The sequence below is a fragment of the Lontra canadensis genome, unplaced genomic scaffold, assembly GCF_010015895.1.
Source record: "Lontra canadensis isolate GAN:19392208 unplaced genomic scaffold, GSC_riverotter_1.0 scaffold137, whole genome shotgun sequence".
Lineage (NCBI taxonomy): Eukaryota > Metazoa > Chordata > Mammalia > Carnivora > Mustelidae > Lontra > Lontra canadensis.
In genome coordinates, this window is record NW_022631131.1 from 2727713 (window position 1) to 2750432 (window position 22720).

General features: G+C 47.2%; 3 protein-coding genes and 1 pseudogene across 3 annotated transcripts; all 4 read right to left on the reverse strand.

Moving 5' to 3' along the window:
• Nucleotides 1–4949: 4949 nt before the first annotated feature.
• Nucleotides 4950–8545, reverse strand: CCL16 (C-C motif chemokine ligand 16). Its single transcript, XM_032843264.1, has 3 exons — nt 8395–8545; nt 5728–5848; nt 4950–5317 (listed from the first exon to the last, which is right to left on the reverse strand). Exons 1-3 carry the CDS (start codon nt 8465–8467, stop codon nt 5185–5187), a joined length of 327 nt encoding a protein of 108 aa, XP_032699155.1. The 5' UTR covers nt 8468–8545; the 3' UTR covers nt 4950–5184.
• A 1795-nt stretch (nt 8546–10340) lies between these two features.
• On the reverse strand, nt 10341–13332 carry CCL14 (C-C motif chemokine ligand 14). Its single transcript, XM_032843263.1, has 3 exons — nt 13096–13332; nt 11205–11319; nt 10341–10756 (listed from the first exon to the last, which is right to left on the reverse strand). Exons 1-3 carry the CDS (start codon nt 13292–13294, stop codon nt 10654–10656), a joined length of 417 nt encoding a protein of 138 aa, XP_032699154.1. The 5' UTR covers nt 13295–13332; the 3' UTR covers nt 10341–10653.
• A 3570-nt stretch (nt 13333–16902) lies between these two features.
• LOC116858468 lies at nt 16903–17274 on the reverse strand (annotated as a pseudogene).
• Nucleotides 17275–19835: 2561 nt separating this feature from the next.
• On the reverse strand, nt 19836–22186 carry LOC116858490 (small EDRK-rich factor 1-like). The gene is made up of 2 exons (XM_032843295.1): nt 22165–22186; nt 19836–20011 (listed from the first exon to the last, which is right to left on the reverse strand). Exons 1-2 carry the CDS (start codon nt 22184–22186, stop codon nt 19836–19838), a joined length of 198 nt encoding a protein of 65 aa, XP_032699186.1.
• Between the last annotated feature and the right edge of the window lie 534 nt (nt 22187–22720).

The following is a 22720-nucleotide window of genomic DNA, read 5'->3' on the forward strand; positions in this document are numbered from 1 at the left end:
GGACTGGACACTTGGCATATGGTGACTGGTGTGATTTTCCTAATAACCTGCAATTGTAGGTGTTTGTTTTGGTCTCTGTTTTATAGAACAGGAAAGTGAAGCTCGGAGAGGTTGATTACTTTTTTAAAGATTTTATTTATTATTTATTTGACAGACAGAGATCACAAGTAGGCAGAGAGGCAGGCAGAGAGAGAGGAAGGGAAGCAGGTTCCCTGATGAGCAGAGAGCCCGATGTGGGTCTCGATCCCAGGATCCTGGGAACATGACCTGAGCTGAAGGCAGAGGCTTAACCCACTGAGCCACCCACGCGCCCCGAGGTTGAATACTTTGTACATTCACACACAGACACTCTCTAAATTCTTACATTAAAAAAAAAAAAAAATCCTCCCTTGAGCCCATTCCTGCTTCTGGTTCCAACCTTAAGTTCTGTTTCCCTTCACAAAATAGCTGTTAGAAGAGTTACCCATTTAGGGTCCTGGTCCCTACTTCTGTAGCCCTGTTCTCTCACCCTCTTCGGTTAGACTTCTATCTGTGCTAGTCCAGGTCACTGGACATTCATGGGTCAAATCCAATGGCCATTTCTCTGTTCTTCTTTTACTTCTGGCTGCACTCATCATGTTTGAGTCTTCCCTTTTTCTTGAATTATTTTCTTTTGGCTGGAGGGTCACCACACACTGTCTTGGATCTCCTGCTGCCCTCCTGGCTTCTCCTCCCTCCCATTTCTGTGTGGCTCCTGCTCTGATCTATCTCCAAAGGGACCCCAGAACCCACTGCTCATCACCTTCCTACCTGACCCTGTCTGGTCTCATGGCTTTACATCTCCAGCTTGAGCTTTCTCTGGCATTCCAGACTCACAACCAACTCCCTGCCCAGGATGGCTACATAAATGCCTAACAAGTGTTTCAAAATTGTCATATCCCTATCCTGATTCCATTCCCTAACTTGCTTGCCCCCCAGACTTCCCCATTTCTAGAACTTGTGCCAACATCCACCTACTTGCTCAAGCCCAAATCTTTCTCAGTATTTCTATTCTGTTCTGTCCCCTAAGCATTTCCCTAATCTGCTCCTTTTCGGCTACCTTCACCACTTCCTCCCTGGCCCCAGGCACCATCATCTGTGGCCTGGATCGCTGCAGGTTGTCCAGACGGGTCTCCCTTGCCTCCAGGAATCCATGTCTGCAGAGCAGCCAGGTTTCTTTATTTTTTTATTTTTTTAAAGATTTATTTATTTATTTATTTGATAGAGATCACAAGTAGGCAGAGAGGCAGGCAGAGAGAGAGAGAGGAAGAGAAGCAGGCCTCCTGCTGAGCCGAGAGCCCTATGTGGGGCTCGATCCCAGGGCTCTGGGATCCTGACCTGAGCCAGAAGCAGAGGCTTTACCCCACTGAGCCACCCAGGCACCCTTGGCCAGGTTTCTTTAAACAGATGGATCAGGCGATGCTCTGTGGCTGCTTAACACCATCCCTAATGGCTTTCCCTTCCCCTGATATAAATCATACTCCCCTTACTCTGGCTCCCAAAGAACCCTGTCCTGCTATCGCCTTCCTGGTTGCTCATCCCGCTGTCCTGGCCATATGCTCCAGCAGCACTGCTCCTGCTCCCCCAGCTGGTTCCTGCCCAGTACGTTGCACTGGCCATGCCCCCTGCTTGGAAAACTTCATTCCTCATGTGATCATCATTGAGCCATCAGGTTGCATGTTACCTCCTTGGTGAGGCCTTTCCTCACCACCCAGTCTGAAGGAGCCATGCTGGGCACATCCCTGGATCTTGAGAACTGCTGGGAAGTCCTTTCACTACCCCACCCCCCCTCCCACTTCTACTGCCTGGGGCAATCCAAAATTTCTGCAAGACTTCGGTGACTTTCCAAGGACTGACTTCACATTTCTCAATCTCTAATTCCTTGTCCTGGGGTGCTGGCCCTGTCTCACTTCCATGTGAACCTCACCAGGGAGTGATCCCCCTTCTCACTTCCCCCCAAATCATTTACGTCAAATATTCTGGGAGCTGCATAATTGATGGGACTCTTGAGGGCTTCAGGGAGGAAGAAGGTCCCACTGTTCACTGGCCCCAGCTGCTTCCCCAACCGCTCTCCCCAACACTTTTCTGGCTCTCAAAGGCAACACAGTCCCTCCTCTTGGTTCACCCCTCCCCCTGGTCTTGGCCCCAGTCTGTAGTCCTGTCCTGGGGGACTTTCCTGTCTTAACTGGGGTTACTGACACATTTCCTTACCAGAGATTGTTTCCTCCATGAAAAGAGTTCTTGCTCTAGCTGTTAAGAGGGTAAAATTTTCCATTTTATTATAGTGCTTGTGCCAGACCCTGTAACTGGGGATTGTCACAACAGCTTTGTAAGGGGTCAGCTCCATTTTGCAGATAAGGAAACTTGACTCAAAGAGGAAAAGGCCATCGCTGGTAAACACCAGGCTCTGGAGAGATGCACCATCCCTCCCTGCGTCTGCCCGTTGTTTCCTCAACACTTCTTGGCAGCAATGACAGGATAACCACACAGAAGTCAGGGTCTCAGGATCCCAGATCAGGGAAAAGGAGGCTCTCAGGTCTTGAGCTATTGCTGTCTTGGTGAGGTGGATCTAGTTTTCCCTATACTCACACAGTCCTCAGCCTCATGGAGAACAGAAGCTTCTTCTGTTTAAGATCTAGCCCCCATTTTTAATGCCAGGTCTGCCGATGTCTCATAGTGCAGCCTTGGGCAAGTCGCTCTTCCTTCTCTGAACCGTGGTTCCCTTATCTCCCAATGAGAGAAAGCTTCTTTCTGTCCTACATCCTACGGTCTTAAAGGAAAGTCAGATGATGGAATAATAAGGCTCATCTACTGAGCACATGCTCTGTGCTAAGCAGTCCCCTAACCCTCTCCACATCCGGAAGTAGGTACTGTTATTTGACCTATTTTATAAACGTCAAAACTGAGGCTTGGGAGGATTTCGTCGTTGCCCAAGGTCTCGCAGTAAATGGCAGAGTTGGGATTTGAGCCTAGATTTTGCCTTTCTCAATTTGGAGCCAGTGATTTTAAACCATTGCATCAACCCTGTCCTGTAATCCTAGCTCAGGCTGCTGACGACTCTCCACTGGTCACTCACACACGCGCATCGAGGTATGTCCCCTCTTGTGGGGAGAAGGCGTGTTCACTCAGCTTATTTTCAAAGGCCACTCCGGGGCCAAATAACATTTCTTACTGGCCCCACCGAAGCTGGCCTTAGGACACCCATCATCTGGTTCAAGTCCTCATGGGGCAGTGAACGAATGCACGGAGAGGGGACATGTGGTCAGGCCTCTTACTGCATTTGAATTTTCTTTGTACTACCCAGAATCGCTTCCTCATGTTCATGCCTTCCTGTCTCACCCACTGGTCTCCCCATGTTGCTGTGTGTGGTCGTCACCTGTCCTAAGGCAAAGGCCTTTCTCTGACGTAGCAGTGAAAGCGACCCCTATGCCAGGCCTTATTTTCCTCCCCCTCCCCCGCCCCCCCCATCAACCACCTCCATCCCACAAGGCTGACAGTCATGTGAGCTGGTTGGTTTATGTGGGTGAGGTCTTTGCTTTAGGATGGTCAGGGGTGCAGATCATTGTGTGTCCCCAGTGAGGGGGTCCTTCGTGTTTGTGTGTGTGTGTTTAAAGCCAGACATCTGTGTACCTTGAAAAGACTAGGAAGAGCCCTCTTTAAAAACAATTGAAAGCTCCCAAGGAAAGTACTTCCAGTGCTGAACTGTTAGGAGTTTCTGGCAAGCTTTATATGATGTGCTAGGATGGGACTTTGACTTTGTATATAGACTTTCAATTAGGTTTTCAGACTGACATCTCCCCTCTGAACTCTGATGGACCCAGAGAGAGAGAGAGAGAGAGAAAGAGAATAAACATTTCCTTTCCAGCTTGTCAGGATCCTGGCCCTGGCCTGTGCTTCCTGTTTTCAACCCCATCCCTATCCTGTCATTTAGGCTTTGAACTCTGGTTCCCTGACTTTGACCCTGGTGCTGGCTCAGGACTTCGAAACTTCCTGCTGCCTTGGGTGTACATGTTGAACTTGTCCTGGCTCCTGTGTCAGGCTAAGCCCTGCCACCCCTCCATGTCCAAGTTGGCCTCTGGAAACAAAGGCCTAGGCCTGACTGCGTTGTATTTGTTAGTGATTCTGGCCTCCCTGGGTTGTGAGCTACTAGAGGGAGGCTTTTAGTCATATTCAGCTTTTAACTCCTCAGCTCCGACAGCAAGAAAGGTGGAGAGAAATCCCTAGATCAAGGAGCAGGAGCTTCCGGGAGGTTCTAACACAGGCTCCCTGTGAGGGACAAGGGCAGGAAGCATGTAGGTCAGAGCCTCGGACCCTTACCTGCCTCTGAACCCCTGGCTGGAGATTGATAACCATACAAGTTAAAGTGCTTGGGGCACATGTAACAGAAACCAAGATCCACTAACTCTGGCTAATGTGAAGGAAAGGGGCATGGGTACCGAGACACCCACTGATGGAGGAAGGAGTGATGTGGTGCATACGCACAATGCCACATTATTTGTCCTCAAGAAGGAATGAAGCCCCTGACAAGTCCTGCATCCTGGGTAAGCCCTGGAGACATGCAGTGTGACACAGGACAGTGGCTCAGTCGGGAGCTGAGATCCCTACTTCTGTCTCCGGTCTGGCCCTGCCTGGGGAAGACCACATATCCGCATATTGGGGGATCTAGCAAAACCTCTGCGACAAGGCCAAAAACTATTAACATGTGAAGTTTCCCACTCTGACCTGCTTAAAAAAAAAAAAGGCTCTGTGTTTTAAAAGAAAAGAAGAGATCTAATAAAGGGATGAAGATGGACGGGGAAAGTCAAGAATTCTGTGTGGGTTTTAATGAGTCAGAGGCAAGAGAGGTTCCGGATGGCTGGAAGCTGAGCATAATTATCTGGGACGGCTGGTGTGGGGGGGCGAGGTGAGGTGATGAAAGAACGAGAAGGATGTGAAATACGTATTTCTGTGTATTAAGAATGCATTTCTCCCCGTCTCCCTTAACTTTGGCATTTCCTCCAGAGATTGAGAACATGTTTAAAGTACATTTAATTAGCTTCTCATTCAGACCACATGCCGGCCCCGGACCCCAGATGCCGCATTTTCACAGGCCTGCCCCTTTCTTTACAGAACCTGGGCTCCCACAGAGGCCTGATGGTCGTGGAGAGCTGTGGTGGTGTGGCCTTCCTATGGCCTAACACTTCTAGCCTGGGCCAAGTTCCTGGGAGGCAGCAAAGGTATCTTGGGATCCTTGATGTACTTTTGGACCCATTCATTTTGGGGGTTGGCACAGATCTCTCGGTTCTTTTTGGTGACAAAGCTGTGGAGGCAGAAGTAGATGGTCAGTGGTCACAGAGTGGGGTGGGGAGTCCAGTCCACACTCCCCCATTCCTAGCTCGCATGGGGCTTGTCTCCTACTCTTCACGGCCTCCCTGGGCCTCCCCGACCTGAGTTCCCTCAGAAGGCCTCCCTGTCTGGGTTCTAGACCTCATCACCCTTGTTTCAGCCTGTTCCCCGCTCAGCCAAGATGGCTGCCATTTATTGGCCCACACAGCTCCAAGTGGCAAAGTCAAGAATTAAACCCAGGCCTGCCTGTGAGATTCAAAGGCCGGGTCTTTAATCACGACTCCTCCGCTCCTTCTCTCTTGGAGACTTCCTGGCTCTGCGCATCTCCTTCCTGCCCCGGGTTCCCCTCTCCCCTCCACAGAAGTGTCTGCAGGGAATGCTTACATGATTGCCGGCAGGTAGCAGTTGAGGGCCCTTCTGTATCCCACCACCGTTTTCCTTGGCATTACTTTCTCATGATGCTTCAGGCAGCAGGTGTGAGAACTGTTCAACGACGCAGGACTTTCTGAGGGAATCACATTGAAAGCTGAGCCAAGCATGTGTAAAGGGAGCCCATGGTTGCCTACCTTCAACTCCCATCCCTTGCATTCCACACCTCCAATGGCAAAGCCATCTGTTAGCAGGGGCTGATGATAGCTTGATGGGTAACAGAGAAAGTGAAAAAAGGGTGGGGGAGGACACACATGTAGAACCTCCAGCTTCTGAACTGAGCTTCACTGAGTGCAAATGCCTTGGTTATTCACCTTTGCTGGTGCGCCAGGGCTTGGTTTGGCAAACATGTACTGGCTCCTATTATATGCCAAGCTCTCAGGGGGCAAAAAGCATGAGGAAGCCACAGTCACAACCTCTTGAGTATCTCCCAGTCTAGTCGGGGTGAAAAGGGAAAGTGAAGAGGTAAATACTACAGTGAACGTGGTCTGGGATAGAACAGAATTTGGCACAAGGTGCTTTGGGAACAGAATGAGAGACACCTAGCCCAGCCTGGGTGGCTGCGGAAGAAGTCCCATAGCACGCGGGGCCTGGCTTGATTCTTGAAGGCTGAGCAGGACTGAGACAGACAAAGGGGTTGTGGGGTCTGGAAGAAAGAATGGTATGAAGGTCCAAAGGTGGGGGAAACTGTGTGTGCGGGAGCACCGAGCAGTTGCAGATGGCTGGAATGCAATGTGAGAAGAAAGACATAAGAGATGAAATTGGGGTGCCTGGGTGGCTCAGTCAGTTAAGCGTCTGCCATTGGCTCAGGTCATGATCCTGGGGTCCTGGATGGAGCCCATCAGTCAGGCTCCCTGCTCGGTGGAGCACCTGCTTCTCCCTTTCCTTCTGCCCTTCCCCACCCCGACTCATGCTCTCTCTCTCAAATAAATACTAATAATAATAAAAAAGAGAAGATGAAATTGGGGTGGGGGATGACCAGCACACCTGAACTGTGGGAGGGGAGTGTGGACTCAATCCAGAGGTATTAGAGGGGCTGACGTCCGGGAGAGGAGGGTGAGACGAGCAATGAGCTAGAGAAGTTAGGGCGGGAAGAAAAGTGTTTGAATTTAGGCTTCGGGTCAGACATCTTGAAGAGGAATCTTGACTAAATGATTTGGATCATGGGTAGGTTTTATCTCTCTAGTTCTCATCTATAAAACGAGGGTAAAAAGATGCTTCTATCCTAGAATCTGGGTGAGGGTTAGTTGAGAAAATGCTGGTAAAACCCTTAATTCAGAGCATAGTGCATAGAAAGTCTGTCAAGTGTTTATTATAATTAAGAGCAGATGGTAGGAATGACCATTCTTCTTGCCTGGAAATGCCACTTTCCCGCCTCTCTTTGATGCTGACAGGATGCTGGCCTCGGTTGTTAAGACTGTGTTTCCCTTGAGCTCTGGCTGCTCATCAGTTCGGGATATCACAGAGGATGGCAGGCAGAGACCTTCCCCATCCCCCAAAACTGCAGAGTGCAAAACCTTTTGCAGCCTGACCCCTTGCTTCCAGCCGGTGGCCAAGACGGGAATATCACGAGAGTACCATTTGGCCCATCCATGCTTTGGGTGGTCCATTTTCTCTTTTTGAAAAACTGAACCCATTGCAGTGGTCTGTTCGACCTTCCCTAAGGGCACGGTTGCCTCCTGCCACCCACCAGTTGCAGCTGTGCTCATAGTGATGTCCATGACCTCAGTACTCAAAGCAAAGTTTACAGAGTTCAGGGGCATTTTGAGAGTGTGTGGGCAGATTCCATGGTGTGTGTGACCCTTGCTCCCCTGAGGGCTCATACACGCAGAGTCCAGCCAGACCACATGCCCGGGGTAGCCTCAGAGAGAAAAGAAGGGCTGGGGCACCTGAAGGTGGGATGTGGTTTCTTTCATAAATGGTGGTTGAGTCAGGGGTAGAAAGTAGGCTAGACAAACCTTGTTTTCCATAGGTCCTAAGCCTCCCATGGCTCCAAAAACTTTCTACCCCATCCTCTTTTCCTCTTTTCTATGGGCTTTTCCTCTTTTCTATGTGGACTTTTCTATGGACTTTATGCCCATTCCCCAGACCTGGGCTGAGGAATAAGGATAGAGGCCATGAAATCCTTGCACTGTACACCTGGGCATCCCATTGGGCCTTCTTTTGGCTGCCATGTTAGTCCCAGAAATCTGTGCCAGACTCTGCAGTGAAGGGGTGTCTAGGTTCAGAGTCCCCACTCCTGGGCACAGCCGCCTCCCCAACACCTTTCGTCCCACTCTCCCAGAGCATCTGCTGCTTTTCTCGTCCACCTGTCTTGCTCTCCTTTCATTGCTCATTTTTATTATCTCTTCAGTTACTTCCTTGGCTCCCCCAAAGGATCATTCCTGTTCTCCATCCTTTGGACCCTGACGTGACCTTGACCCAGCTTCCTGAAACTGCACGATGACCCCAGCCCAGCTCTGCTTCTGAAGGGAAGAGTTTGTGAACAGCAGGTGTGTCTGTGGGAAGGGGGGAGGCCCTGCGACTGATGACAGAGACGTGACAGGGCTCTTGGCATCACCTCGCTGCCCGCTGCCCCGTCTCCCTCTCTCATTCCTGCCCTCCAAAGACAGGTGGACTCACTTGACTGGCTGTGCAAAGCAGGAGTGGTGAGGATGAGGATGAGGAGAAAGAGGGCAGCCCCGGAGACCTTCATCCTCTCAGGGGGGCACTTCAGCTTCGGGAGAAAGGCTGGTCGTCCTGTCTGACTTCACGGCTCTCTGGACTCTGACTGCTCCAGAGCCGGTGGGGGAGAGAGGCGGTGCCTCCCTCCGTGTTTGCTGAAAGAGTGGGGCGGGACCTGGCACAGTTGAATTAGTAAGATGTAAGTTCAGTGGAAGGAGAGGACTGGAGAAAGGGCGCATGTAGTTCGTGTGTGCTGGGTGTCAGCCACTGTGTATGCCTTCTTTTATTTAATCCTTGCAGTAGTGAAGCCGAGATTCTCTGTTTTAAAAATGAGGCCTCTGAGGCTTGGAGAAGTTAAAGAAATTCTCCCAGGTCACACAGGTGGGAGGCAGGCAGTTCTGAAAATCGGATCCATGTGATTTCTCCACCTTACTTGACACCCATCTTTATTTTGGGGGGGGGAGGGTGGAACTGTCATTGGGAAGGTGACCATAAAGCAGGATTAGAGAGTGCACAGACTGGGGCAAGGGTTAGGGTTTGGGTCTCTGAAAACCATGTCCCCCGTTCCCAGTCTAAGGACACCTGACTGAGCTCACACTTGTTCCTGTTACAGATTATGTTACTAATACATAGAGAAAAACAATGTGTTGATCCTTGGATCCTCGTTTATTGCTGACGTGTTTGGCTTGTTGATTTTTTATTTATTTATTTTTTATTTTTTTAACTCTTTGGACCTTGGACTCTGAACCAGTTTTAGGTCTAGCTGGCCATTCCTCCTGCCTATCTGCGATAAGGGTTCACCCACCCCGCCTCTGTGACCAATGATGGCCAGCAGAGGGCGCTCCAACATCATGCACCTGACAACCTGCCTCTGTGTCCCAGACTTCCAGCTTCTGAGCCCTGGCCTTAACCAGGGCTGACCTATCCCTCAGCATCTTTTCTCTTCACACTGCCTCAGGACCCCATACCTGTGGTTGAAGGCAGATTCAGAGAAGAGATGGGAGATCCAGGAGTTTTTGCTGTTGATGGACTGCAAGCTGTAGAGGCCAAGGGGGGAGTGTTTCAGTAAATGAGAGTAGAGGGAGGCAGGGCCAGATTGAGACCCTTATGGGGCTTCCTGTTTTGCATGACTGCTCGTAAATAAGGAGAAGTTGTATAATGCCTTTAGTCCTGCTGGGTTCAAGTTCAGTTAGTGGTGGTAAAGCTGTGGCTTTTTATGAGGGTAGAAAGGGTATGTCTGGGGGATACTCCTTTGGGTGCTGTTTATGGAGGCAAGGAGGTCTGGAGAAGCTTGGTTGTACCTTTAGCATACAAGCCTCCTCTTGGCCCTGGTCTTGGAAGGCCGGTGGCTAGGGAAGCATGGCCACAGTGCCTACCCTGGACATGTTCTTACTCCGGGAACACAGAGCTGCCCCTGGGATTCTGAAGATGGGTATGAGAAACTTTGGGGGCAGCTGGGTGTTATTCATGGAGCACAGCCTCCTCTTGATTCCTGCCCCATCTCTTCCCATCCATCCATCCATCCATTTCCTGAGCACCTGCTATAGGCCAGGCTTTCTGTTAGGCCTTGTGGAGGACACAAAAATGGCCCTAACAATACAGTACAACCTGATGTATATAAGTGGAGGGGAAGGGTTGGATTAACATATGTCCCCAAATCATTCTTACCCCAGATGGCTGGGAACAAGGGCCTTGGGAGCGGGACAAAACGAAGGCATTTGAAGATTGGCCGCTATGAAGAAGGCTTTATGAAGATTTACCGGAAAAATCAGGTGATAGCTTTTAGCTTTACACTTGTGTAGCTTATATAAGATAATATACATATTATATAAGATAATACACATATAAGATAATACACATAGGCTACTTAGCAGACAGGAGGATAGAAAGTGCTAAGACAATGGTATTTGTTACCATCATGATGATTTGTGTAAAGGTGGCCTCAGCTTCCCGCTACCCCCATCACAGGCCTGACCTGTTTTTTGCATTCAGGGCAGACCTCACTTCTGCAGAGTGAAGCCTGATGCTGAGGGTGCCACTCTGGCTGGGCTCCAATGAGGAGATTCCATAGAATTGAGCAAGGGCAGGGAGGGTGTGAATTCAAGGTCTTTAATTCATGGCAAGGCAGCTCCCGAGAGGTGGCTGGGGCGGGGAGTTGGGGCTGGGAAGGGGGCCATGGTCTCTTCTCTTTAAGATGGCCAGCTGTGCCCTCCTGCACTACTTCCGGGTCACTCGTTTCTCCTCCAGGTCCTTGATGTAGTCCTGGACCCAGTCGTCCCTGGGGTTGGCACATATGGAATGGCCCTTTTTGGTGATGAAGCTGTGAAACAAAAGGGAGAAGTGTTGCCAACGGGGCATCCAGCAGCTGGGAAGTGAAAGCCGGTCTGCCCTCCCTAGAAAACACCTCACCCCCTTAGGCTGTTGCTCCTTCCTTTGCTAGAGGCAGCTCAAGGCCAGTCTCCTCTCTGAGACCTGCTCTCCAGCTCCTGGGGACCCCTGGAACCATCAAGTCTCCGTGCTCCCCCTGCCCCTAGAAGTGCCCTCCTGCCTTCCCTTCCCTGCCCCTGCTGCCTTCCCATCCATGGGGTCTGCTTCCTCCTGGCTCCCTGCAGGCTCAGCCTGGCCAGAAACCCCCCAGGTTGCCCCTCCGCTGCCTGCTGCTGCCCCTGAGAGGCAATCTGGGGAGTCTCCATTCTGCGTCCTCCCTCACCCCCCCCTCAACCTTGCAGGCTCCTTGTCTCCCAGTAGGGTGTGGGGGTTCTACTTACACAACTCCAGGCTTGGAGCACTGGCTGCTGGTCTCATAATAATCTGTGATCCGGTGACGTGGGATTGCCTGGGCAATGTAGCTGACGCAGCACTCGGCCGGGTGGTAAGGTCCTCCTGAGGAGAAAGCAGGGAGGGGAGCTGGGCCTGGGCTCGTTGTCAGAGGCCAGACCTGCCGGCTGCTTCGCACAACACAGGGTGGAAGAGGGAAGGAAGGAGGAGGTGGCCCCGCTGGACTCGGACATGGGATTGTGCAGATTTGTTTCTCTTTCCCTCCTCCTGCCTCAGCAACCACCTTCCTTTCTGCTCTTCCACCGTGCCTAGAAAGACTGGCTGGTGACCTTCAATTCCAGACTGAAGATTAGCAAAACCCAAATCTTCGCAGGGACTACCCACCACTCCAGTGGGGCAGGCTCGCACAGATGCTCCACACAGGAGGAATATTTGGAAGAAATCCCCGTGGGGGACAGGGACACGTGCCAGTTGGGAGTGCAGACCCAGCCCTTCCAAATCTGCCCCTTCTGCCTGTGTCCCCACTGAACCCCTGTCCTGCAAAGAGGGAAGGAAGCTGACACGAAGGCCCAAGGACAGGGAGTCAGGACACCCAGGTCCCAACCTCCCCTCGCCTTTGCTAGCTTTGTGCCAATGGCAACTTTATTCCCCAGTTAGTTTCCTCATCTGTCAATGAGGCTGTTGGACTGGATTGGTGGTTTCTGCACCGAGGGGTTTTACTCCCTGAGGGTCTGGGGGCTTTGGAGTCTGTTTCAGAGATACTCATGCACTTAAGAGTAAAGTTTTGGGGATAGTATCCCTTTTGGCTCTTTTTGCTGTTTTACATACTAAATTTCTGAGTAAGAATTTGCTTGAAGAAATGTTCCACTGTCTAAAAAATGTTAAACATCTCTGGATTAGGTGAACTTTCCATTTATTTTCTGATTCTGGAATTTCATGGCTCTTCTAGGAGGTGCTGGAGGGGGACAATCACACATTCAGTCAAGCTTGACTTATGGAGATAGCAGGAAGGGCATTTCCGACCAAGGGCCCTGGAGAAAAGGAGGCACCGTGGTCATGTAGTGGAGTGATGGGGGTGTGCACGTTATGTGACCAACCTGGACAGAACCGGGAGTGTCCGAGCAGTGGCCTCCTTGGTCACCACGGACGGGCGTATGTGTGGGTGGGAGGGCAAGGCCTGTCCTTTCACCCAGTTAGCATCCTCCCTCCCCGAAGAATGAGATAAGGGGTCCGCTGGTCCCTGAGGCCACTCCCACCCTATCCCTCTAAGCTCCAAATGCCTTCTCAGAGAGGCAAATCAAACTGCCCAGATTCCCATTAAGTTAGATCAGATTTATTTCCATAACCTCCTCTGTTTCCTCCCAGTTTCTGAAAAGGAGACGAGGTAAAATTGAAGGGTCAGGCATAGTTTTGGTTGTGTATGAAGGCAGTTCATCCCAAGTAATAAGCTGGGGAAAGGGTGGTCGAGGTGTGACCCCCCACTGTTATGGTTCCCCTAAGCCCACACCTAACTGAAGCTGCTCTCGTGGGGTGGGGCTGACTCTGGAACCAGGTGGCTCCCATCTCAAGAGGTAAACAGACAAGTGGCCTTAAGGGTCTCCCCAAAATACTCCTCTATCTCCCTGGGGATAATGTCCCCCAAATGGGGTGGGCCACTTTTACTTAATGGCAGAGAGAGATGGACTGAAGGAGTAGAGAGACAGGCTTACTCCATGGCCTTGGAAGGAAGGGGGGCTAGTCCTGGAAGGTGAGGATGAAACCAGTTTCAGAAGACCCCAGACCTCCTTCTGGAACCCCTCCTCCTTATATCCCCAGCAACTTTACTCCTACTTCTTTCCCCAGGGGCACCAGGTTGGAAGGAAGATGAGGTGTTGCACTCACGTGAGGACTGTTCAGGCTTTCTCCCCAGAGCGCAGGTGATGAGGAGGATGAGGAAGAGGGAGATGGCTGCCATGGAGACTTTCATCCTCCTGGCGGGGGAGACCTTTATCCTCTTGTTGGGGAGCTGCTGCAGGGGAAGAGCTGACCTGGTAGGGACTTTGGAGGCTTCTGGGCTGAGGAGGTGTTGAGAGATGATCATCAAGGCAAAATATTTTTTAAAATGAGGGAACTAAGATGACAAAGGAAGTAGGGAGTAGCGATGCCTCAGCAAATTCATATCCTGCATGTTGTTGAGGGTGGAGCAAGGGAAGCCTGGAGAGCCAAGATTTCAGGGAGGAGATTGCCTTCCATCCCTAGTGGGAATAAATTTAACTCCTTTGATATAAGCTCTTTTTTTGGTGGAGGCCACAGCACAGGGCCTGGGGGTACTATTGCGTAATTTATCCAAGATCTCAAGACTGGGAGGTCACTTGCATCCAATTCCAGTTCTGGGCCTGGAATAAGGCCATGTGGGGAGATTCAGGATCTCTTCGTCTAGAGATCCGAGAGGATTTGGGATACCAAGATGTGGCCTGGAACCCCCCAAGTCTGGTCTTACTAATCTGGGCTAGGAACCCCTCACTTACTGACTTAAGCAGAACCTCCAGCTCCCAGCCTTCTCACCGCCCTCTCACCATACCCTTGGGTGAAGAAGTGCCACGATGCTCCGTAGATAATTAACAAACATTACATAACAGCTATATGCACTGGCCACTGTCCCAAATGTTTTATGGATATTAGCCCATTTAATCTTTAAATCAACAGTTGAGTAAACTGAGGCACAGAAATAATAAATAACTTGCCCAAGCTTTAACAGTTGATAAGAGGAATCAGGGTTCAAACCTGGGCAGGCTAGTTCCCAAGTCTGTGTTCTTAACTGCTATGCCCTGGAGAAACGTGGGACTCTCCCATCCCCACTAAGCTGTCACTGAAAGTGTCTTGGCTAGTGTGGCTTTTCTGCAAAGCCTTTAGTCTGAGCCCTTTCTGAGCTCAGGTGGATCCCTTTGGGACCTTCTCCTGGTTTCTGACTTTTGTTACAGAGAAGCTTGATGGGTACCTAAAAAACTCCTTGTTCAGGGATGGCTAGTAGGCTTCATTGATTAGGAGTGGACCAGAGTTCTGCGTTGGACACCATTCTGAGGCTATATCCACATGCCTGAAAGGGAGTGCTGTGACTAACATGTGGTTCCCATTAGGGTGCATCTCATAGGCTGTGTATTGCCATCCTTAGATTAGTCTAAACTGGCTATTTATGGAGGAGCATTGGGGCCAGGAAGGGCCAGGGACTTGCTCATTTTTACAGGATAACTGGGATGCAGAAGAGATCCACCTCAGTCCAGTGGCCTTTACCATGCTCTTCTTGTTGGGGGCCCTTGGCCTGTTTTGCTTGCTGCTCTGATTAGAAGACTGTTCACATCCTCTTTCCTTGACTGGACTCATCAGGGCAGGGAGCCCCTGTTCTTTATCTTTGCCCATTCACACAGGGCCTAGCATGTAGCAGGTGATTTATAAACAAGTGTTTTAGAAGAATCATGAATAAATAAATTGAGCTGGTTGAAGGATGTACATCCCACAGAAAACATGCTGGAGTGCCAAGATAGCCATACATGTTCTGTATTTGTTATCCTCGATAACAATGCTCTCTAAACTCTCCAAATCAAATAACAATCGCCATTAGGAACAATCTAAGGAAATAAGTTGTTTTTGGGGAGTACATGAGTTGGAAGGAAACAGTGTTTACTGTGTTTTCCTGGAGACTTAGCCTCCCAGCCAAGTTGTTGCTAGGACACTTACAGGAAATCCCTTTATTTTCTAAGAAATTATTAAGTTCCTATCTACCTTAGTCTGTATATGCTAATTGCTATAATAAACAACCCCTAAATCTAGGGGATTAATTAAATGAAGTCTTATTTCTCGCTCAACTTGCAGTCCAATGTTTGTGAGCAGTGGGATGACGGTGTGTGTGTTGGGAAGGGCTGTTCATGCACCTGTTCAGGGGCTAAGGCTTCTATCTGTGGTTTCCCCCAGTTTTAACACAAGACCTCCAAGTTTGCTACAAAGGGGAGAGGCAGAAGAGAGATGGGAGATTTTCATGTACCAGTCCTAGAAATGACATAAACAAGTTTCACTTACACTCCATGGCCAGAATGAAGTCACCTGGCTCCAACTTAATGATGAAAATACGGAAAATATAGATCATCTGTGTGCTCAGGAGGACAATGGAATGGGTTTAATGACTACATCACTTCTTTGCCACAATATCAAATGCCAGGTACTGGGCTATGCTCAGAGGGTGGAAATGAAGATGACCCTGACCTCAGAGGACTCCTAGCTTAAGGAGGGACTCAAAAGAGCAAATGAAAATTGCAATACAGTGGGATGAATAGAATTTGGTAGCAACATGGAGACCTTAAATGTTCTATTGCCCACTGGTTAAGTATGTGGAACTTATTTTAAAAATATTAAAAATGTTTTCCAAAGCAACACATACATTGATTTAAAAAAAAAAAGAGTACAGAAAGAGTGTGTAGGACATATATTTTCAGAGTTCCTACTTGTCTGAAGAAGTCATTACTCATCCCTCATACTTGATGGATATTTTTGCTGGGTATAGAATTCTACCTTGAGAGTATGAGAATTTTTTTGCAAGGGGGAAGGAACTTCTGTGTGTGTGTGTTTGTTTGTTTTCCAGGTTTTTCCTCTCTCTAGATTTTTTTTTAAAGTTAATGGTCTTTGTATTGGAAAAAAAGGCTAGCATTTACAACTTGGAATAGACATAAATTGTAATTTCTTGAACAGCAAGTTGATGGTTGTGTAGAGTCCACAACCACAGCCTATGCTGCTGTCTCCAAGTCATGGTTCAGAAGGGTTTTAAAAACAGAGTCCGAAGATGGTCCCTTTCTTTTTAAAACTTTGTGTGAATGGTGACATCCTGACACCTATTTTTCTCTAGTACAACAAGGACAATGCTAAGCCAACACATGCAGCATGCCACCAGGATGAGTGCCATCATCACCATAGGTCAGGACACATGGAAGTACAAGAGGACCACTCAGCTAAGTGGGGCTATGTCTAGACAGTTAATCCTTCACCCATTTTTCTGCACAACATTTTGAGGTAAACCAATTTTAAATGTTTGTTTTCAGTAAACCAGCCCTGACAATTTATACTAACAAGTTGAACTAGAATCCATTTGAATAGGTTTTCAATTTTTTTTCATTTGTCATTTTTTAAAAAAGATTTTATTTATTTATTTGACAGAGAGAGACCACAAGTAGGCAGGCAGAGGGGTGGGGGAAGCAAGCTCCCTGCTGAGCAGAGACCCTGACTGGATCCCAGGACCCTGAGATCATGACCTGAGTGGGAGGCAGAGGCTTAACACACTGAGCCACCCAGGCGCCCTTATCATTTTTAACATAAATGCCTGATGGTGCTCAATTATCAGGCAACATGCAAGAAAAATTGGTCATCTCAGACAGTGTATTAATCATGAGCAAACAGAACTGCAAGGAATCCACTAAATGCTTCTTGATCATTAAGGTAGTACAAGTATTTATATTGTAAAACTGATGACAGCTTGATCTTTAAAGGATAGGACAACCAACCGATACGTGCAGATTTTGTGTGTGTGGACCTAAGGTAGCTTTGACACTCAGTTTTGCTGTAGAGAAACAGAATGAGTAAGTGATTTTTTTTTTTTTGCAAGAGATAAGTAAAATATTCAATTGGATTCTTCCAGAGGGGGAAAAAGGAGTTGAAAGTAGGTCTTCATTTTGCAGTCATCCTCTATATGAATTCTTCATAGTTGACTTGTCCATCTCCATCGGTATCTGGTTCTCTGATCATTTCATTGACTTCTTCTGCCAAGTTTGTTGTGACATGAGGTAGTTTTGCTACACTGATGTAACCAGTGCCATACTTGTCAAAGACTGGGAGTGTCTCATGAATTTCTTCTTCACTGTCTGTATCTTTTATTTTTCTAGCCAACATAGTAAAAAATTCTGGTTAGTCAATGGTACCATTACCATCAGCACCCACCTCATTGATCAGATCTTGCCATTGGACTTCTGTTAGGTTCTGACCCAGACACCTCATGACAGTTCCAAGTTCCTTTGTTGGGATGATGCCATTGTTGTCTTTGTCAAATTGTTGTCTCTGCTCTTTGTCTCTCAGAGCAGAGAGAGTGAGGGTGACTGCCTCAGTGCAGGGGTTGTGATAATGGGGGATCTCCCACTACTGCTGCTGTTAAGGTGTGGTGGGCACTTGCACTGTGAGTAATGGTCTCCTGCCTGTGAGGCTCCCAGCACTACCACCCCATTCTCTAGAAGATTTTAAGATTTCTGACTTATCCTTTTCTATTTTTTAAAACTTTTTGGCAGAAAACCATGACCCAACGCTCATCTTATGCTTTGCCCCACCTCTGGGAATCAACCATATCTCCAGTGAGTCCTGGCTCCCATTAGTAAAGGATAGTTTTGAGAAATCTGGGTCCCTAGGGGCTCATTGCTTATGGGAAGGGCATAGCTCTTAGGTCTGAGCTCTTAGTGGACAGGAAACTAGGAAATATATTGAAGCATATATGTGTAAATGTGTATATAAATTTATATCTATTTCTATTATATTATTCTCTATATATTATATATAGTATGTATTATATTATTCTATTATATGCTAATATATTATTCTATTATATCAATCTCACACATTTATAGCAATTTCTATATCATTAGTCTAGCTATAAGAAAAACCAAAAGTTTATACCAATACATTTAATTCCAAGTAAAGACCACAAGGTTGGTTTTAATCTTCCCTTTTTGTGTGTTTCCCTCTCTGCTTTAACAGTGAGAAATCTGGCTCCCATTAACCTCAATATATCTACCTCTTTGCATTGTCCTCTGCATATACCAAATCCTCTGGCCATACTGGCTGTATCTTCAGTCCCAGTCACACTGGCCTCAACCATGGGGATCATGCCCTCTGCCACAGTCCTAGCTGAGTCCTCAGGTGAGCCCCCTGGTTCACACCAAGAGAATCAATACATGAAGGGGAGAAAAAAGGGAGAGAAGGGAATAAGCTATGTATTTTAAAATCTTCACTGTGGCTCTAGAAGCAAAAGAGTAAAAATATAGATGTTTACATTTGCTGTTTTATGCCTTGATTTCTGCACAGCTCTTCGAAGTTTTTGTTTCACTTCTTATTTTTATTTATTTTTAAAAAGATTTTATTTATTTTTTTATCAGAGATCACAAGTAGGCAGAGAGGCAGGCAGAGAGAGGGGAAAGCAGGCTCCCTGCTGAGCAGAGAGCCCGATGCTGGGCTTGATCCCAGGACCCTGGGACCATGACCTGAGCCGAAGGCAGAGGCTTTAAACGACTGAGCCACACAGGGGCCCCTTGTTTTATTTTTTAAAGATTTATTTATTTGAAAAGAGAAGGGGGGCATGGTGGGGAGGGGCAGAGGGAGAAGGAAAGAGAGAACCTCAAGTAGATTCCATGCCAAGCACAGAGCCCAAGGCAGGCTTGACCCCAGGACCCTAAGATCATGACTCGAGTGGAAATCAAGAGTTGGCTGTTTAGCCAACTGAGCCACCCAGGTGTCCCTGTTTTTTTTTTTTTTTAAAGAAGTTTTAGACAATTTTTCTAGATATTTTGCACAACTCCCAAGATTTTTACTTAAAAAAAGTTTTTTAAAAAGATTAAGAAAAATTTTAAAGTAATTTCTACCTGACATGAGACTTAAACTCACAACCCCAAGATCAAAAGCTGCTCGCTCTACCAACTGAGCCAGACAGGGGCCCCCCAAGATTTTTGCTTTTGAAAACTGAAAATTGTGGGCGCCTGGGTGGTTCAGTGGGTTAAAGCCTCTGCCTTCGGCTCAGGTCATGATCCCAGGGTCTTGGGATCGAGCCCCGCATGGGGCTCTCTGCTCAGCGGGGAGCCTGCTTCTCTTTCTCTCTCTCTCCCTCTCTGCCTACTTGTGATCTCTCTCTGTGTCAAATAAATAAATAAAATAAAATAAATAAATAAAAACTGAAAATTGGTTTTCAGACTTATTTAGCCATGTTTAAAATTTCTTCAACTGCATATTTATTTTATAATTAAACAGCTCTGATAAGCTTCATCATAAAAAAAATCAAATATCAGCGCAAGTCAAGAACTGGCTCATTTTGTTGTTTGTTCTTAAGAAGACCACAAAGATTTATTTTTTCAATTCTTTGAAATTATTTTTTGGTTACTAAAGAAACATGGACTTTTTATAAAAAGTTGTAAACTTTTTATAAAAGTTTTACTTTGTAAAAGTTGTAAACAATGCTGATATAAAAAGTCAAAAGTGAGAGTTTTTCTTCAAATTTTCATTCCACCCTGTAGCACCAACAATACCTGAGAACTTGTTAGATATTCAGATTTTGGGGGGCTCCACTCAGTCCTACTGAATTAGAATTTCTGGGGATAGGATCCAGCAATCTATATTTTAAACAAGACTTCCAGGTAATTCTTTTTTTTTTTTTCCCCTACATGCATGGTTAGTGTTTTATTCTTTGAAAAATGTTTCTGAAACATTACACTAAGTCAGGTTGAAAGGTAAAGTTTAAACTAGTTTTATAAGGATATAACATATGACTGTTCACGGCACAAAATTTTGACCATTGAGCTTATGATATATCTAGTTGGCCGTAGGACCCAGATTTTTCCAAATAGTCATCATTTTTCTCTTGTCTGCATAGACTTCTCATTAGCTACCTTCTGCTTTTTTTGTATTATCTCAGAGTCCCTCTGCTTTCTCTGAGAGGTGGTTAAGATATCTTCTTTTCTTTTCCGCTTGCTGATTTCCTGGTATTTCTTCACATTTCTCTGGTGGTTAAGTTCTCGCTGATTTCCTTACTCACAGACCATGCCCACCTAGGACCAAGCTTGGAAGAGTGCCCTCAGGTGATTCTTATGCATACTAAAGTTTCAGATCTGTAGTACACTTCCTAATTGCTGTGCTTCAATATAGAGTTCACCCTTGAACAACATGGACTTGAACTTTGCCAGTCTACTTACATGTGGATTTTTAAAAAATATATAAATACTGTATATGTATTTTCTATGCCTGATGATTTTTTTCTTTTCTTTTTAAAAAAGATTTTATTTATTTGTCAGAGAAAGAGAGAGAGAGCATAAGCTGGGGGAGTGGCAGACAGAGGGAGAAGCAGGCTCCTCGCTGAGCAGGGAGCCCGATGAGGGACTCCATCCTAGGACCTCAGGATCATGACCCAAGCCAAAGGCAGATGCCGAACCAATTGAACCACCCAGGTGTCCCTGCCTGATGGTTTTCTTTATAATGTTTTCTTTTCCCTAGTTTACTTTATTATAAGAATATAGTATATAATACATATAACATATGAAATATGTATGAGTCAACTATGTTATCAGTGAGGTTTTGGCAATAGTAGGCTATTGGTCATTAAGTTTTTAGACAGTTATACTTGGATTTTCAGCTGCATGGAGGTCAGTGCCCCAAACCCTGCACTGTTCAAAGGGTCAGCTTCAACCTTTGGGTGGCCTGCATGGGACCTGGGAGGTGTAAGGCCCCAGGTGGTTGCCCCTCATATAAACAACCTCATCACTTTAATCCAGCATTGCATAATAACTTGGAATTATGTATACGATTCTTGCACACAGAGGTCCTATTTTATGCTTATTTTCAATCTTCTCTGTATCTTGACTACTACAACATGCAATATAAAGTCACCCCTCAGTCGTTGTTTGAGTAAAGATAGTAAATGTCTGTTTCAGGGTTCCAGAGAAAGGGAGGTGGGTGCCCTGGCTGGGGAAGCGAGGGAAGGTTTTACAGGGACATCTAAGTCAAACCTTGCAGGCTGGGTTGAGTTTTGCCAGGAAGAGTTGAAAGGAGGGGCATTTGTGGCAGAGTCACTGCAGAGAGCAAGGAAGCAAAAATGAGCGGGCGGTTTTTGAGGAACTGTGAAAATAGAGTAATTTATTATGTAATTGACCTAGATGTAACAAGCCATTGTCCACTCCAAGACCTCAAAGACCTTCTATGAGTGAACAGATGCTTGGTCAGAAAGGAAGGTCTCAGTGTCCACCCCCCATTTCTGTTGAGCTGCTCTTGTCATGACCCAAAGCCTTGGCGAGGAGACACCTGGTCCTCTGCTGTCTAAAAGTTTCTGGTGGTCTGTGCTCTCCATTTCATTCTGTTGAGTTAACAGCTTGGCCAGCAGGAGAAACCGATGAAATTACACACCTTCCCCTTGGGTCTAGCACAGTTTCAAACCAACAACGTTTTGAGATTTTCATCGAGGCTCTAAGACAAAATCTTTATGGAGAAGCCAAAAGTTGTGGTTTCTGTCACTCAGTTCTCAGCGGGCTGGTGTTAACTCAGAGCTGCTGAATTCAACAATACAGTAAAGTGGACGAGAACAACAGGAGAGATTGTAAGTGGATTCAAACTATAAGCCAGAACCCTGAGCATCTCCGTTTGCCTCTTTCAACTCCCCAAATCCCATGGAAATGACAGGAAAAATGCAAAAACAAAAATAAATTTGTAGTAACAGAGGAAATCAGAAAAGATGACATCAGCTGACTGTAAGATGAGAAATTTCTGTTCTGGATAAAGGACATGGGTCTGCTTGATGACTAGATTAGGAGGCTGAAAAACCTGTTTCCTCATATTGGTAAAGGAGATCATTGAAAAAATATTTTCTCAGCAGCACCCTGGGTACCACAAAGATCAGAGTCAGTGGCGTTGGGAGAAGAAGCTACAACCTTGCTAGTCCCCACTTCAGGGCAGGCAGGTGTGGGGTTTGCCCCGGGATAAAGCTACAAGGACAGTTCTCCAGGTAAAGAAGGCTGTCTGCTCTTGAGTCTTCCACAGAGGACAATGGATCCAGGAAAGGGCTGGGCAGTGCCCAGGACAACTTCTGGTCGAAGACAAGAAAGAAATCCCACCACCTCCGCCCCCTAGAAACGAAGCTCTCCGACAATCTCAGTGGAAGTCAGACCAGTTCCACCCCTCCTCCCTCGTCACCCACCAGGGCCAGGGCCCCCATCCTCATAATCTGGATTCACAACCAGGGAACTTCTGTTGAGAACAAAGAGAGGAATCCCCGAAGGAATGAAATTTACCAAGGCAGAGGTCTGCCAGCTAGCCTGCCTACCTTTTTTACCTGCACCTCCTAAAAGGGTATCTCTAAGTGAGGTTCTTCCGAGGACAACCTGCATAATAACTCCCTGGAATGCTGGGCTAAACTGTGTACATCTGTGCTCTACCTCCTACTCCCCAGTCATCTGCTGTCCACCCCCTACTCCCAAATGATGGCGCGAAAGAAGCTTTTTTTTTTTTTAAAGATTTTATTTATTTATTTGACAGACAGAGATCACAAGTAGGCAGAGAGGCAGGCAGAGAGAGAGAGAGAGGAGGAAGCAGGCTCCCCGCTGAGCAGAGAGCCTGATGCAGGACTTGATTCCAGGACCCTGGGATCATGACCTGAGCCGAAGGCAGAGGCTTTAACCCACTGAGCCACCCAGGTGCCCCGAAAGAAGCTTTTCTACACTGTAGTCAAACCTCCAGAGATTAGCTATTT

Coding starts and splice junctions, on each gene's coding strand:
- CCL16 (XM_032843264.1), bottom strand. CDS start 8,467: ATGAAGGTCTCCGGGGCTGCCCTCTTTCTCCTCATCCTCATCCTCACC. Junction 5,849..8,394: donor TGCTTTGCACAGCCAGTCAA/GTGAGTCCACCT, acceptor TGATTCCCTCAG/AAAGTCCTGCGTCGTTGAAC. Junction 5,318..5,727: donor TGCTACCTGCCGGCAATCAT/GTAAGCATTCCC, acceptor CTGCCTCCACAG/CTTTGTCACCAAAAAGAACC.
- CCL14 (XM_032843263.1), bottom strand. CDS start 13,294: ATGATCATCTCTCAACACCTCCTCAGCCCAGAAGCCTCCAAAGTCCCT. Junction 11,320..13,095: donor AAAGCCTGAACAGTCCTCAC/GTGAGTGCAACA, acceptor CTTTCTCCTCAG/GAGGACCTTACCACCCGGCC. Junction 10,757..11,204: donor TGCTCCAAGCCTGGAGTTGT/GTAAGTAGAACC, acceptor TTTGTTTCACAG/CTTCATCACCAAAAAGGGCC.
- LOC116858490 (XM_032843295.1), bottom strand. CDS start 22,186: ATGGGGGCCCTGGCCCTGGTGG. Junction 20,012..22,164: donor GGGGGCCCTGGCCCTGGTGG/GTGACGAGGGAG, acceptor TCTGTGAGTAAG/GAAATCAGCGAGAACTTAAC.